The 16,306-nt window shown below is 51.2% G+C and overlaps 1 protein-coding gene across 3 annotated transcripts in view; it reads left to right on the top strand.

Annotated features, from left to right (window-relative positions):
• OSBPL10 (oxysterol binding protein like 10) overlaps positions 1-16,306 on the top strand; it is a 284,923-nt gene that overhangs the window by 254,620 nt on the left and 13,997 nt on the right. For all 3 annotated transcript variants that reach the window (XM_060022092.1, XM_060022091.2, XM_060022090.2), the window contains exon 8: positions 9,562-10,039. In XM_060022092.1, the coding sequence (XP_059878075.1) occupies positions 9,562-10,039 (478 nt within the window). The remainder of the gene's footprint in view (positions 1-9,561; positions 10,040-16,306) is intronic.

The raw sequence follows: 16,306 nt of genomic DNA, 5'->3' as shown, positions 1-16,306 counted from the left end.
GAAGGGTGAGTGGGCAGTAGTGGAAGGAACTAGAGGAAGGGCATTCCTGGTGGAGGGAACAGCATGGGCGAAGCCAGAGAGTGAAGGCGGTGAGGCTGGGGGGAGTGTGTGCTGGCGGGGCATGGGGGAACCTGGAGTGGGGGCTAGGGTTAGATCTGCAGAGCCTTGTGGGCCGTTGAAGGAGGGTGAACCTGATCCTGAGGGTGATGGGAAACCTTTGGAGGCCTTGGAGCAGGTGGGAAACATGTGTTTTTCAGAGTTGCTGCCCTGATAATTTGTGGGCTTCAGGGAGGGGGTGCCCACAGGATGCAAGGTTGAGCTTGGGGGTTTATGACGATTTTTACTGTGTTTTCAGGGCTATGAAAGGCAGCTGTCAGTAACGCACGTGCTCTCTCATCTAACAAGTACTTATTGAGTACTACACCTGCCAGGTACTGTTCTAGGCGCTGGGAGTGCAGCAGTGAACAAAACAGTTAGAATCCACGCCTCACGGAGCTTGTGTGATGGTGGAAAGAGACAGACAAACTAGAGAGAGAAAAGAAAAGAATATGGAGATGCAAACACAGTGGAGAGACACAGAGCATGGCGGGTGGGGATGGAAAGCTGATGGGGCCGGTGAGCCTCTTAGATGAGCCATTCAGCGCAGGATTCTCCAGGTGTCACTGGAGTACAGGCAGGTGAAGATGAGGAAGCCAGCCAGGTGGCCATGTAGTGGAAGGCTGTTCGGGCCAGCGGGGGCAGTGAGTGGACAAGGCCCAAGGTGGCCCTTGCCTGGCATTTTGAGGACGAGCAGGGAGCATTGTGTCTGGATCAGAGTTGACCCGCGTGGGTTGGCAGGAAATTAAATCGGCAAGACAGCAGGGGCTGGATCGGAGGGCCTCGCCGGACATCGTGAGGACTTGGGGTGTTGCTGTGGATGTGGGTGGCTGTCAGAGAGTTGTGAACAAAGGAATGCAGGGCTTTCCTTGTATTTTAAAAAGATTGTTTTGACTCTTTTGTAGAAAGTAAACTGGGACAGGGCAAGTGGGGTGCAGGCGGCAGGGTCAGGGTGGGCATAGAGGAGGTGACAGACAATGGCAAGGGCAGTGGCAGTTTCTGGATGTACTTAGAAGACGTGCCAGCAGGCTACAGGTATCCTTTTTGCATGTGGTTTGGCTGTAAGGTATGAGCAAAAGAGGAATAAGGAATGACTCTAAGATTTCAACCTGAGCAACTGGAATAATAAACATTAGAGCTGCTGTTTGTTTCAGTGACCTGTTGCTGAGGGACTGACCCCTAAACGAAGTGGCTTAAAATAACCATTTTATTTATGTTCACAGTCTGGGCTGGGCTCAGCTGGGTGGCTCTTTTGCTGGTCTTGCCAGTGGTCACTCATGTGCCTGTCGTCAGCTGGTGGGCTGGTTGTAGGCTGAACGTGGCTGGGACAGCTGGGCCTCTCTCTCCTCATGAAGTCTTGTAACCTTTCTGTCTCCATGAATCCTTCCCACATGGTCTGTCCAGCTGGGTTGCCAGACTCTTACACAGTGGCTCAAAGCTCCCAGGAGGGCCAAACTGGGTGCTGATAAGCCTTGGGCCCCAAACTGACACTGTCACTTCCACTCTGTTGATTAAAGTGCCACAAGGGGACTCTTCAGGGGTGTGAATTCCAGGGGCTTGGGTTCATCGAGGGCCACCCGTGGAGCAGACCACAGGCCCCGCTTACCAAGGGGGGGAGAGGCTATGGGAAGAGGAGGTTGGGGTGATGGGGGGATATCCCAGATTCAACCTTGGGTCTCTTGGGTCTGAGGGATCCATTCAGTTCTGCATCCAAATTGAGAGGATGTGTAGGCAGCTGAGTATAGAAGCCTGGGGTTTGTGAGTGAAGCTTGGGTACCAGTTTGAGAGTGAACAATCTGCAGAGGGTGGTCCAACTCAGGAGATGGTAACCCCCCTTTAGGGAGTGAGTAGAGATGTAGGGGGAAAGTCCAAAGGCCGAGTCCGGGGAATCTCCAGTATGTGAAGGCTGGAGAGATGAGAAGGGTCCAGCAGAGGAGACTGAGGAGGGTCAGCTGGGGGGAGGGGGGGTAGGAAGCAGAGGAACATGATGACATGAAGTCACACACAGGCAGTGTTTTAAGGAGAAGGGAGTTCTCCGCTGCGAGGCACTGCTGCCAACACGCCTGCAGAGGGACCACTGCCTTTGTTTTGGTCAAAGTTTGATTAGGTGGCTTCAAGGGAGGATGGGGAGAAAAGTGGTGACAGGGAGTAAAGATGGAGTTTCAAGGAGCTTTGATGCAAAAGGGAAGCAGAAAATTGGGACGAAGCTCTGGAACAGAGAACTTTGGTTTCTGAAGATGTTTGAATGCTGATGGGAACGGTAGGTCGGGAGAGAGGGCGGGGATGCCTGCGGGAACTTGAGAGGGGAGGGGTTCTGGGATCCCGTGCGGTGCGGAGGGTCTGTCCCTAGCTAGGACAGCCCACCGTTGTAGCAGGAGGCAAGCAGCAGAGCGGAGGGGCGGGGACCCCGGGGGACCCTCAGCTCTGTGTTTACGCACGTGGTTCTGAGCCGGGACGCGCCCCAGCTGTTACCTCACTTCTGAATGTCTCTGTTTCCTTGCCTGTAAAGCAGGGATAATCCCGTCTTGCTCCCACATCTGCACAACCACGTGTCAAGGATTCAGAGCAGTGAGGGTGATGAAGAGGGAAGGTCTGTTAGAGATTTGGGGAGGGAGGAGGCAGCAGGGATGAGTGGCCCTCTCAGGCGGAGGAAGGAGGTGGCAGGATTGCCCCTCGCCCCGCCCCGGGGCGGGGCACGTAAGGATTCTAGGTCGCGAATTTAAAGTGAGACCAGCGAGCATGTGTCTCTTTTCTCCAGGTAAGTTGAGCTGCCAGGTTGAGGCTCGGAGAACGTGAGGAGGTGGATTAAACCAGGGTTGGGGTTTGCTGGCTGACCCCCCAGAGGGAGAGAGGGCCGAGGGGCCACAGGGTGGTGGTGGTGGCAGATCAAGGGAGTGAGTGTCAGGTGGGGCAGGGATGCCATGCTGGGCGTGGAGGGAAAGGAGGCGACAGGGGATGGTGGACGTGATGGGGTCGTGGGGCTGGGGCTGTGATGGAGTGAGCTGGCCGTACCGGGTGATGGGAGGAGGGGGGTGCTTGAAATTGAGATTTCGGGGGGTGGTGGTTGTGGGGAACAGCAAGGTCCAGGGTGGGCCTGTGACCTCTGTGGATTCCTCAAGGGATTTGGTCTAAACTCAAATTTTACAGATTCAGATGGGACAGAGATCTGCTGGAAGAGGGGATCGTGAGCCCTTCCAGAAGGCATAACTGATTCCATAGAGCAGGTGGGAGTCTGGGGCTGCAGACTATGGTTGAAACTAGTGCAAAGCAAAGGTGGATTGAACACTCCTTGGGTGCCCCGTGCACATCCTGTCCTCAAGGATGTTAGACAAGATTTGTACATTGAGAGAGAAGCTTGCTGAGATCGTTGTGAAGTTTCTATGATTCTTAAAGAATTATTTAAATGGTTCCAGTAGAGCTGTTTGTTGAACCAAGAGGAGACGTGGTTTGTGGTTGCCGTTTGTGTGCCCCCGGGATAGAGAATTGCCTCACGACAGACACCACGTGCCCGCCACTGGGTTCAAGGATGAGAACATTCCCATGGCCTGCGTTCCTGCTCACGGATTCATAACCCCCCCGCCCAGGTCACTGCGTTGTCTTGTACTTCCTCCACCAGTGGCTTCTGGGTGTTATAATGATACAGTGGACATCTTGAACTCACAGCTTTTTCCTTGATTGAATTATTTTATGAGGCTGAATTTCCAGCGTCAGTCACAACAAGCACGGATTAACAGTGCTGTGCTTAAGCTCCTTCTTCTAAGGGGGGAATTTGCCCAGGTCCACGTGGTTGTCGCTGCCAAGAGATGAACCTCGGCTCACGGTTTCTGACTCTCCTGCAAGCTGGGCCATTTATTTATTTACTTACTTACTTACTTATTTATTTATTTATTTATTTATGGTACGCGGGCCTCTCACTGCTGTGGCCTCTCCCGTTGCGGAGCACAGGCTCCAGATGCGCAGGCTCAGCGGCCATGGCTCACGGGCCCAGCCACTCCGCGACATGTGGGATCTTCCGGGACTGGGGCACGAACCCGTGTCCCCTGCATTGGCAGGCGGACTCTCAACCATTGTGCCACCAGAGAAGCCCAGGGGCCCTTTTTTAAAAAAAAATATTTTTATTAAAAATAAATTTTTATTGAAGTATAGTTGATTTACAATGTTCTGTTAGTTTCAGGTGTACAGCAAAGTGATTCAGATATATATATATATATATATATATATATATATATATATATATATATATATATATATATATATTCTTTTTCAGAGGGTTTTCCATTATAGGTTATTACGAGATATTGAGTAGAGTTCCCTGTACTATAACAGTAGGTCCTTGTTGTTTATTTTATACATAGTAGTGTGTATCTGTTAATCCCAACCTCCAAATTTATCCCTCCCACCCACCTTTCCCCTTTGGTAACCATGTTTGTTTTCTATGTCTGTGAGTCTATTTCTGTTTTGTAAGTAGGTTCACTTGTATCATTTGTTTTAATGAGTGCCTTTCCTGGTGTCCCAAGCACCATGAGATGCACAGGAAGGGAGCTGGCCCTTTAAGGAAGCCAGGGGGAGCATTCCGTGGGCCTTCGGCAGTGTGAATCCTCTCCTGCTCATTTTGTAAGGCTGGATTTTTATGTACTTCCCCTGGTTTCCTTAGAGGATTGCACAGGTCACTCTCAGGTGGTTTTGGCCTCCCTTCCTTGCTTGTTTGCACCCGGTAGGTTTCCCAGACTGAGACCAGAGTATTATGTAGATGACTCTCAAGGTTATTAGGTTAACCGATGTTTCTTTGGAGAAGTCGCACCTGCTCTGGCCTTCCATATCGGAGGCCCGCTGTGCTTCCCTTTGTGGGGAAGGGACGGACCATTGCTCTTTCGGGGGACCCTTTGACTTTCTCGATGGGTGATCAATTGTTTCCAAATTCTAAGATCCCCATCCAAACGTAAGTTATTTACTTCTAGATTGATGCAACTTTAGCCGTAATTAATTGTTCTCTCAATCCTGAGTGCAGATCTTCTTCTTTTTTTTTCCTTTCCCCAAAGTAGTTTATCGTCTTAATTATGTTAATGGCAGAAAAGGCAGCCCTGACTGATGGCTCAATAAATCTGCAGTAGCGATGGCAGCCATTTGGCTGCCATAAGTCTCAGCAGCTGGGCCATCGCTCCCCGCTCAGTTGGAGGCAGACAGTCCAGTTAGTCCTCACCACTTTGTGGCTCCCTGTCTGCAGTGTCCACTGCCCAAGAAACAGATGATTAAGTGACTTATTGGCAAAGGGACCAACAAGAAGTCAGGGAGATCACAGAAGAGAGAGAATCCACTTTAATGAAATGTCTTGCCCACAGTGGTCAGTGTGCTGGCTTGAAAGGACATAGGTTGGGTATTCTGCACAAACACCAGCAAGAGATGAAAGGGGAGATGGTCACCCCACTCCTGCCCATTCTCCTCCATCTCTCTGGGAATTCTACTTTTCCCAGCACGGACAACGCCACAGCATCACTGTCAAGTGCAGAATACATGCCTCGAGGGTTGAATCTGTTGTTGGCTGTGAGACCACATTCCCTGTGTCTTTCATTTCAGGAGGGTTGTCTTTGACAGTAAGTTCTCAGGTATTGCATCCCTAGTAGAGCCTTTTTTTTTTCTTTTTCTTCCAGCTCTTTATTTAGCACATCTTCCAATCTACGGTAGAGTTGCAAGAGTAGAACAATGAACTTCCACATATATGCTTCGCCTTTATTGGCCAATTGTGAACATTATGCCGCTTTGTATTTTTCTTTCTTCTTTCCCCTCTCCCACTCTCTCCCTGCTTCTCTCTGTCCGCCACACAGCAGGTACACACGCACATGTATGTATGTGTTTATTTTTTGATGAGCCCTTTCAGAGTAGGTCGTAGACATGACACTTTTCCCTGACATCCATCAGTGAGTGGACCTCAGTGGGCCATCAATGACCTAACAAGGTCATTCTCCTACATGACACATTTGTCACCCTGGGGAAATTTAACATGGCTTTGATACTGTTTCTTACACGCCCATAGTAAAATTTCCCCCCAGTTGTGCCAATAATGCTCTTTATAGCATTGATAAGAGCAAAAAGAGCCCTGTGGATGCTACAATGTGGGTGTGTGATGGGTACAGCGAAGGGGGGGGTTGGATGTAGGAGGGGGTGTCAGAAAAGACCTCACGGAGGAGTTTACCTCCTATGAGCTGAGTAGCTGTTTCTCACTTAGACGAGGGCAGGAGGGAGGGCAGCAAAAGGAAACAGGAGTGAACTCGTGTGTGTGTGTGTGTGTGTGTGTGTGTGTGTGTGTGTGTGTGTGTGTGTGTGTGTGTACATACTTGGGAGGGCTGGGGCAGAAAGTGAGGGATACTGTGGGACTGGAGGAGGTGGGGGCCAGGCTGGACTTTGTGTCTTACAGAGATTTTAGAAAGATGACTCCAGCTGTGGTGTGGAGAAGAAATAGTGGCAGGCGTGACAGCTGGAAGGCGGGTTAGGAAGCGTCAGCTGTACTTTTCCAGACAGGGGGCACCGTGAGTGTCCTTAGTTGCCTATGGTCTCCCTCCCATCTGCACATTAATGACAGTCTTTGGGTTGGTGGATTGCCTTGTCATCCAGGAAGAGTAGAACGGACTAGAAGGTGGGGCTCTCGTCCCACCTTTTCCCCCTGGGCTGCCTCCTGACCCCTGCATGTTAGGGACAGGAGAGGGGGTGGCACAGCCGTCCCGGTTCTGACGTCCAGTGACCGCTCACCTCCCTCGTCCTCTGAGGGAAAGAAGATGCTCTCGTTGGCCCGAAGCAGAGAATTGTGATGTGTCAGATGATGGACAGAACTTGGGGGGCAGTTGAGAGCCCTGAGGTTCCCCACATTCTCCTACACCTTCCCTGCCTTCTCCCCAGTCTGTCCCCTCACCTGTGAGACCAGGGGCTTGACCTGCAGCATCCCGAAGGGGCCTTCGGGTTCTGATGCTGAGCGATTTGGGATTCTGCGTGGGGTTCTTTTTTCTATTTGTTTTGTTTTAATCCTTCAGCTTCTGAGTTCAGAAATGCTAAGTTAGGGGAAATGCCTAAAACTCTTGCTCTTTTCCAAAGTACCCCAAGAGAGCGTAAACATCCACGCGATTCTTTCCTTTTAATTTCAGTCTCGGGTGCAGCCCTGACCAGAGGTGGGATTGTTGTCGGAGACGCCCCATCCCACGCGGTTGGGGAGGAGGAACCCGGGTCTTGGGACCGTCTTCACGTGGAGCTCCTCAGTGTAACTCTGCACCCTACCCCTGCCCTCTATCAGAGGGCCCCCTGCCCGGGAGGGAGCGCAGGAATGCAGTGTTTCAGGGAGGTCTGGAGATGCGGACCTTGGGGGCTTCTTTTCTTTTGCAATTGATTTGGTCGCATTGGCCGGGGGGTGGGGGGGGGTGGGGGGGTGGGGGGGGTGGGGGCGTGGGGGGGGAGTTCCAAGGTTGCTGAACTCCACAGCCTCAACCTGCACAGCCTGGGTGGGGAGCATTCCTGGGGGGACCTTGAGTGGCTCTGTGGGGGGCAGGCATGGGAGGCACAGCCGGGCCCCCGTGAGGCTCATGAGAAGGGCAGGCCTCACAGGGCACGGGGACGGCAGCTGAACTTGACCTGTTCCCACACAGAGACGTAGGAGGTCATAGCAGTGGCGTCTGAAGGCGGTTCTGAGCCAGGATGCACTTTTCCCGGCCATCTCAGATCCTCAGATACTCAAGTTTGTCAAGTTGTGGCTCAAAGAAACTTAGGAAATCTCCATTAATTTGCATAGCTGTGTTTTAAATAACGTTTCTTCTTCTAGTTTATTATAAAAGTAAAGCAGGAAGATACTCAGAAGGAATGTAGAAATCACTCACTTCTGACACCCAGAGAGACATGTTAGATTGGGAGTGTCGCTGTGATACCTGGGTTGTGTGACATGCTCATTTTATATCTGGCTGCTTTGCGACCTAGTGAGGGTGCATTGTCCTCTGACATAGTTTTCAAGTGGGACAGAAAAGCATTAGAAGGGGTACCAACCTCACCTCCCCAGCGGGCTGGGCTTCCCCCAGTTTCCTCTGAAATCTCTGTGCTTTGCTGCTCTCGTGTCCACCTGTCTGTCTCATGTCTGCCTGTCTGTCGGGACACCTCACTTACACGGTATCTCCATCTTTCCCCGGGAAGGGTCCCAGCAGGCTGAAGTGGGGGCCAGGTCACAGATCTGTGTGTGGTATTATTGGTTAGCAATGCTTTCGTGGGAGTTGAGGCCTATGATGTGACAGAAGGACAGACCTGGCCATGTAGGGAGGAGTGTAAACCGGCTGCGTGACCTCGGTCGACCCCTTCCCTCACCCGGACGGTTCAAGGGGGAGCCAGCGGGTCAGGGCTGGGCTTGCAGCTTCAGAACCCCGTGACTGCCACCACGAGAAGCAGAGTGAGACGCTCCAGGTCAACGCAAGCTTGTCTTGCAGCCGAGGGGTGGAATGGTAATACGTCATCAGACCACTGGGTGGGGGGGTGTGTGATAGCATATCAGGGATGGTGAGGGCTTCCCAGCTTCCCAGAAAGTCCATCATTTGCTTTAAGTGACCTAATCCTTGGGTTCTAGGCACTTGGGTTGTATGGTGCCTGAGGGACCACTGGGATCCACTTTGGACCAACGAGGAGTCCCTTAGTGCCTGACAGAGCATCCAAGTTTCTACCTGTCTTCAGTAACGGGGCCAATGATACACTGAGGGAGTGGCCCCTGTGCCAGTCCATTTACCAGAAGCTTCAGTATTAAGTACCAGCCTACTTCTTTGTAACTTCTGCTCATTTCTTCTGACCCAGCCTAGGGGGCAGCCTCTACCCATGGCCCCTCTTCTCCGTGGCAGCCACTGTGGACACTGCCCTCTAGCTGGCCTTGCCTCCGGAGACGTTTGTCGGGCCCTTTCCACATTCCTTCCCTGCCCTGATCCTGTGAGGGTTTATACGCTGCTCTTCCTACAGAGATCTCCAAACAGATGTTCTTAGTGGTGGGTCCTGCTCTACCTGGGCCCCGCTTTGACGCAGCACCAACGAGCCCCCGTATCTGTGTTTGTGGGAACACACTGAGCATCCCCCTTGGTCGTGCCCGATGGCAGGAAGGATATGAAGAAGCCCTTTGGAGCTATTTGCTTCACGTCTCTAAATGATGGGGTGTGAAAGAGGGCTGCATGTTAGCAGGGCGCTGGCCATGGAGGGAGGGACAGAGGCTGTTGTTTCAGCCCAGGTGAGCAGAGAGGAAGATGGCTCAGAGCAGTCTAATCCATGAAGCTGGGTCGGCGTTGATGCCACCGCTGCGGCCACTTCCAATTTCTTGGATGTTCTTTCCTCTGATGTGTCACGTGTGCGCAAATCAGAGGAACTGGTCCCTGGTACCTGCCCTTAGGACCTTTCTTTTTTCCTCTCCAGCTTTCTCCTGCACCCACAGGGCTTGCTGTCTGACTTTGTCTCCTCTGGTCGCAGGTGGTGCTTCCCACGTTCATTCTCGAGAAGCGGTCCTTGCTGGAGATGTACGCAGACTTCCTGGCACACCCAGACCTGCTGCTGGCTGTCACCGCAGGGGCCACGCCACAGGACAGGGTCATCGGCTTCGTGGAGTATTACCTCACCGCCTTCCACGAGGGCCGCAAGGGCACCCTGGCCAAGAAACCCTACAACCCCATCATCGGCGAGACGTTCCACTGCTCCTGGGAGGTTCCCAAGGACAGGTTCAAGCCCAAGAGGACTGCCGCCCCTACTCCCTCCGGCCATGAACACCCGATGGCCGACGACCCTTCCAAGAACTACAAAATGCGGTTCGTGGCCGAGCAGGTGTCCCACCACCCGCCCATCTCCTGCTTCTACTGTGAGTGCAAGGAGAAGAGGCTGTGCATTAACACTCACGTATGGACCAAAAGCAAGTTCATGGGCATGTCCGTGGGGGTCTCAATGATCGGGGAAGGTAAGCCAAATCGCTGGGTGGAGTTGGGCTCTGACCAAGGGACATTTGTGTACCTGATGGACACTTGAGGATTTGTGTGTGGAGGCCTTTGTTTTTATTTCGTTACGGAATTGGGAGTAAGTGGGCGGGTTGGAAATATGGATGGGTTTTGCTGTTTGGGAACCAGGTTCTGGTCATTTCCCAAAGCGGCCGAGGCGATGGGGTAAGTGGGATGCAGCTGTTTGCCTCTTAGACTGCCCACCTGGATCTTCACCTGCTGCTCGTGTGTGAGCCGCCTTACAGATCCTTTTCTTTCCAGCTCTGTGTGAATATTAGAGTTGGCTTCAAATCTATGAAAACACATTTTTCTTCATTCTCACCAGTTTCTGGCTTACAGACAATGAAGACCATAGTGCTGCCTATTCAAAATCTGCTCATAAATAATTCCCAAGGCAAATCTCTGGACGCTGGGCTTGCAGTTCTGAAGGGAAAACCCGGTATAATCAGACCACTCGTGGATCACACGTTTCTCTGTTAGCAGATAGCTGTGAATGAAGGTTATTCATTGTTTGAGGGAAACTGTAATCATCCTTGTCAAATTCAGGAACCTGTGTTCGTGGTTCTTCAACTTCTTTTGAGTCGTAAATCCCTGTGAGATTCTGGCTGTAGACTCTCAGGAAAAAGAAAAATCCAGCACAGAATGTGGCTTTCAGTTTCAGGGCACACACGGCTCCTTGGAAGCCCTTTCCAAACCCCAGGAGATGAGAACACCTTTCACTGACTTAGCACGCTCTTATTGAGCGCCCACTGGTTGCCAACCCTTGCCTTGGGAGCCATGGGTACTTGAATGAGCAAAGCAGACAGAAGAATCTCTGTTCTCACAGAGCTCTCTCTTCTGCTGGGGAAATACAATTGTGTAGTGCTTTGGAAGGTGTGAAGTTCTATGGAGAAAAATGAAGGCGGGAAGGGACCTGGGAATAAAATAAAGGATCTAGGAATGGTGGGGAGAGAGCAGTGGGACTTTGGGATGGGTTGGGGTGGCGGCTGGGAAGACGTCACCGAGAAGGTGACAGTTGAGCAAAGACCCAGGGGGGGATGAAGGTCCCAAGAAGGTGATGATGGACAAGCTTTGTCGATTACCCGGGGAGTGTGTCTTGGTGGAGAGAACAAGGCCAGAGGCAGAGGGGCCAGAGGCAGGGGCATCCCTACATGCTGGTCTGAGACAGGAAGCCTGTGTGGGTGGAGCCGGGAGAAGGGAGGTGGGAAGGAGAAGATGCCATCGGAGAGGTGACTGGGTCCAGGTCACGTGGGGCCTCGGGGGGCCACCGGCAGGGGTGTTGGCCATCCCACTAAGTGAGCTGCCAAGTCTCTGTGGGCTTTGAGCAGAAGAGTATCATGATCTGACTTTCAGTTTAGAAAGATTGTTCCAGCTACTTGTTGAAACTAGACCATAAGAGGGGGAAGGCGACGCAAGGAGACCAGTTTGGAGATTATGATAATAATCCAGGCAAAAGGCGATGGTGGCTTGAACCAGGGCAGGAATGGTGCGGAGGCAACACAGGCTGGGAATCTGGATGAATTCTGAAGTGGAGAGATCAGATGTGGGGTATGAGTGAAAGGTGATGCCAAGGCTTTTTTTCTTTTTTTTAAAGATATTACATAATCATTGACGCTCTTCCCTACATTGTGCACTGCATACCCATGACTCATTTATTTTGCAACTGGAAGTATGTACCTCTTAATCTCCCTCATCTCTTTCTCTTCTCCCCTCTGGCAACCACCTGTTTGTTCTGTGAATCTATGACTCTGTTCTGTTATGTTTGTTCATTCGTTTTAGATTCCACCTATAAGTGAAATCTTACAGCATTTGTCTTTCTCCGACTTATTTCACTTAGCACAATACCTTCTAGGTCCATCCCTGTTGTCACACATGGCAGAATTTCATTCATCTTTATGATTAAATAATATTTCATGGTGTATTTATACCACAATTTTTTTATCCATTTGTCTGTTGATGGGCACTTAGATTGTTTCCATATCTTGGTTATTATAAATAAGGCTGCTATGAACATAGGGGTGCGTATATCTCTTTTAATTAGTGTTTTCATTTTCTTTGGATAAATACCCAGAAGTGGAATTACTGGATTGTATGGTGGTTCTGTTTTTAGTTTTTTGGGAACCTCCGTACTGTTTTCCATAGCGGCTGCAACAATTTACATCCTACCAACAGCGTAGGAGGGTTCCCTTTTCTCCACATGCTCTCCAGCATTTGTTATCTGTGATCTTTTTGATGATGGCCGTTTTGACAGGTGTGAGGTGATACATCATTGTGGTTTTGATTTGTAGTTCGCCGATGATTCGTGACGTCGAGCATCTTTTCATGTGCCTCTTGGCCATCTGTATGTCTGCTTTGGAAAAATGTCTGTTCAGGTCCTCTCCCTATTTTTCAGTCGGGCTGTCTGGTTTTTTTTGATGTTGAGGTGTATGCATTCTTTGTATATTTTGGATATTAACCCCTCATCGGACACATCTGGATTGGATGTGAGGTATGAGAGCAAGGTGACATCAGGCTTTTGACCTGAGCAACTAGAAGGATGGAATAGCCATTAACTAAGGTGGGGAAGACTGAAGAGGGGATTAGTTTGGAGAGAGAGCACAGGAGCCCAGTTAGGTTGTGTTGGGGTTTAGACATTTGAGAGGGGGACTTGAGCAAGCAGTGTCTCTACAGGCCAGAGTTCTGGGTGAGGTCCCGGCTGAGGTTAAAGCTTGGCATGTAAAGCCTGGAGACTGGTATGTGTTGCGTGTCTGTGTCGCGTGAAGGGTCGGCCTCTGATGTTCGGGATCTCGGCTGCCCTGTTCCTTCCAGGCAGCCGGTAGGGGTTGCAGCCTTCATTCACTCTGCACAGCCCTGGACAAACTCTTAAGGCTGTGCGTGTGTGGGACACCACGTAACACCCTCTGCTGAGACCCTCGGCCGTAGCATCCCTGGAGCAGAGCTGGCATTTGCTGCCCTCACTTCTTCTCTCTGCTTGAAAATTCTACTTAGAACTTCTCAGTGAAGAAAGCAGAAGGAAGATTCTGGAGAGAGACTGTGGAAGGCCCCTTCCTGGCCATTCCCCACCCCCATGTATTCCTGCTGTCGACGGGCCTGGAGAGGGTCAGGGGACCATCTCTCATTCTTGTGAGGCTTTAAGTTTGTCTCAGTCCTTTCAGTAGCTACGTCCCCCTTTCTTTCATGCTAATTAAATGTGAGCTCTGTAACACACAATTTTTCTGATTTTTCACACAAAATGCTTCTAAGAATCCCCAGACTTCGAAGCCAAAGGTTCTGGTTCCTGTCCTCAGGGCTCCTTTGGGGTGTGGGTTATGGGGAGGGCGGGTGGGGGAGGTGGGATGTTTTTCTTTCCTCACTCCATTCCCTGCACTGATCCAGCACCTTCCATGCATTTGTTGATAGGGCATGAAGTGACGTTTTTTTCCCACCTTTCATTTTTCTTTTCTTTTTTTTTTTTTAACTTTTGGCTGCCGTGCAGCGTGTAGGATCTTAGTTTCCCAGCCAGGGATCAAACCCGCGCCCCCTGCATTGGAAGCGATGAGTCTTAACCACTGGACTGACAGGGAAGTCCCTCCAACCCTTCATTTTAAACATTAGATGAGTCCACTTGAAATTTTGTATGTAAATACATGGGCTTACATTTTAAATTATTGCCCTAAGGCTGTGGCCTATTTGGCTATGATAAAATGCCATTATCAAGTGCTTCATTATGCCTTGAATTCCCCGAGGTTGTAGCTCAGAGACCTCCCCCGAATGGTCCCTCAGCTCTGACACTGAAAGTACCTAAGCGTGACACTGTTGAGCCAACCCCGAGATGACATCCATCCGTGGATGGAAGCAGACGCGCCTCTGCTTGGTACCCACCCTCACCGCTTGGGACATAGCTCGTCCAGCTTCTCTTGAAACCCCTCCCCACCAGAACTCCAGACCAGCGCCCAGTAAATGGCACAGCCTCTGAATTGGGTCTGTGGGGACAGGCAGGGACCCGTTTGCCCATGAATGCCGGCACTGTGGGCCCTGAAGACCAGTTCCCCGGAGTTGCTTTCCGTGATTCTGTGCTTTCTTTCCAGAGTCAACGCCCTGTCGGAATATTTTGGTTCCTCAGAGTTATTTTAAATTTATCAGTTTCAAAATCTTAATGCTTGGCCTTACGTTTATTGATAAATCAATTTGTGGGATATAAAGCAAAAATCTCCCAGCATGAGGACTAGCTATGTCCCGGAAAGATGGATTATTCAGTGTTTTTCAGCTTCTCTCAGCTCTTAGGCTAATTAAAAAGGAGCTTTCATTTGTGAGCCCGTTTGCGGTCTAGTTTTAATATAGTCTTTTATTCATTATTAGGGACAGATTTTTGTATGCAATCCTGAAAAAAAGAGTCCTGGGAAGGCATAATTGCCGGTGATTTAATGAGTGAGTGCACATTTATGGATTTTCAGAAAAGAGCCTGGGAGTGTGGTCTTGCCAGTGCTTTAAACCAGCCTTGCTCTGGGGCTCACCTTTCTGATTTCTGTGGACTTGCAGGAAGTTTCACCTTGGTTTGGAAGAGGTTTTTCTGAAGCTGAGAGGGAGGAGGGATCCCCCGTGTGCATCAGCCGTCAGCAGATTTTGTGATTTCTTCTTTGTTCCCAAGTACCGCTGCTGAGAATTCACCTGCCAAGAGATGGGGGTGTGATCAGGATTCCAGCGGTGTAGCAGGCTGCGTGCCCTTAGCTGAGTTTCAGCGTTGCCTTTTTTACAGCCCCGTGAGGTGCAGGTACCATTATCCCTGCATCACGGAGGAGGCAGCCGAGGGGCAGAGAACTTAAGGTCACCAGGCTGGCGAGGGACGGAGGAGTTGGAATGATCCTCTAAGATCTCATCTAGGGCTTTTAAAAAATGGTGGCGTATGCTCCAGGTAAGTATGTTCTGAAGAAAATATCAGTGGCATGATCCTACCTCACCACGTTTATATTCGTGGATGAGACCAGGAAGACTCAGCACGTGGCGCTCGTGGCTGTCGCGTGGTCCTGGCCCGCTGAGAGAGGCCACTGCAGGATGTGCAAATGGGTGGGGGTCCCCAAAGTACGGCAGGTCAAAGGCTGGAAAGGCTGACAACAGAGGGGGACATCATAGACATCGGGGGTGGGGCAGTGCTGTCAGGGGACATTTGGGCCCCTGGGAGGACTTTACTGCCACATAGTCCATCCGCATGGAGGGTGAGGATGGGGGACAAAGAGCTGCCTTCTCTGGGCCCTTGAAGGCAGGTGACAGAGGGACCAGCAGCCTCCTCAGGGTCTCAGGGCCCCTCCCGCTGCCACAGGCCCTGAGGCTATGAGGATGCGGCTGGCACTCAGGGAACCGGAGGCGAGTAGAACTGGGGCGGAAGGGTGGGTGGGGAGTCTGCTGGAGCCTCTCTCTTTCCAACTTCCACTTCCGGTTCCTCTTGACTGTTGGTGTCAGACCTATTCGGCATGAACTTTACCACCTGCTTCGCTCTCTTCCTAGCAGCGTAATTCTAGGAAAGACACAAAGTACGCTTGGAAACAAAAATTATACCAGGCCTGGCCATTCTTCTTCCAGGGTCCTGAGCACAAGCTGTAAGAAGCGACACATGGGTGTCGAATCCTCCTTGCAGACACAGGTCCACCCTTGTGCATCACAGGACAGGGCCTCAGCGGTCACCTGGGGCAGCTCTGCCCCCTGAACTGCGGGGAGGGATAAGTGACAGAGGGAGGGTGTTCGGTGGCCCAAGGCTTGGCTTTGGGAAAGATGGTGTAATTTCATTGGGAGCTCTGGCGAGTGGGGAGGTGGGGAGAAGTCAGTGTGCTCTGATATTCGGTGTATTTGGTGTAGTGGAGCCGTGCTGTCTGTCCGTTTATGTTACATGTATTCAATTCTCTTCCTGGTTAAGGAGAGAGATGTAAATGTTGCTGCGATCTCTGCCCCTTAGTCCTGCCCGCGCGATTGTGAGTGACCTGAGTCTGCTTTTTCTCGGGGTGGGGGGGTCTTCTCTCCTGCCTGTGCCCATGTGTGAGCATCCTGCCTCCCTGGGGGAGGTCATGACCCCCAGACGCACATGGGCCCGTCCCCTGGGGTTTCCACACCGGCCCCCTGTGTCTGTGGGTCAGCAGGTGTAACTTTGCTGGACTTACCTGGGGGTGAGGTTGCGGGTTCTGGACAAGCCTGGTTTATTCCAAAAACTGTGGCTCATGGGCAATGCAAGGAGTTTTTAAGGGTAAATTGAGTGACTCCTG

Source organism: Delphinus delphis, chromosome 10 (genome assembly GCF_949987515.2).
Source record: "Delphinus delphis chromosome 10, mDelDel1.2, whole genome shotgun sequence".
In the NCBI taxonomy this organism is placed as follows: Eukaryota; Metazoa; Chordata; class Mammalia; order Artiodactyla; family Delphinidae; genus Delphinus; species Delphinus delphis.
The sequence above is the reverse complement of the archived record's forward strand: the minus strand, read 5'-3'. Positions and strand labels throughout refer to the sequence as shown.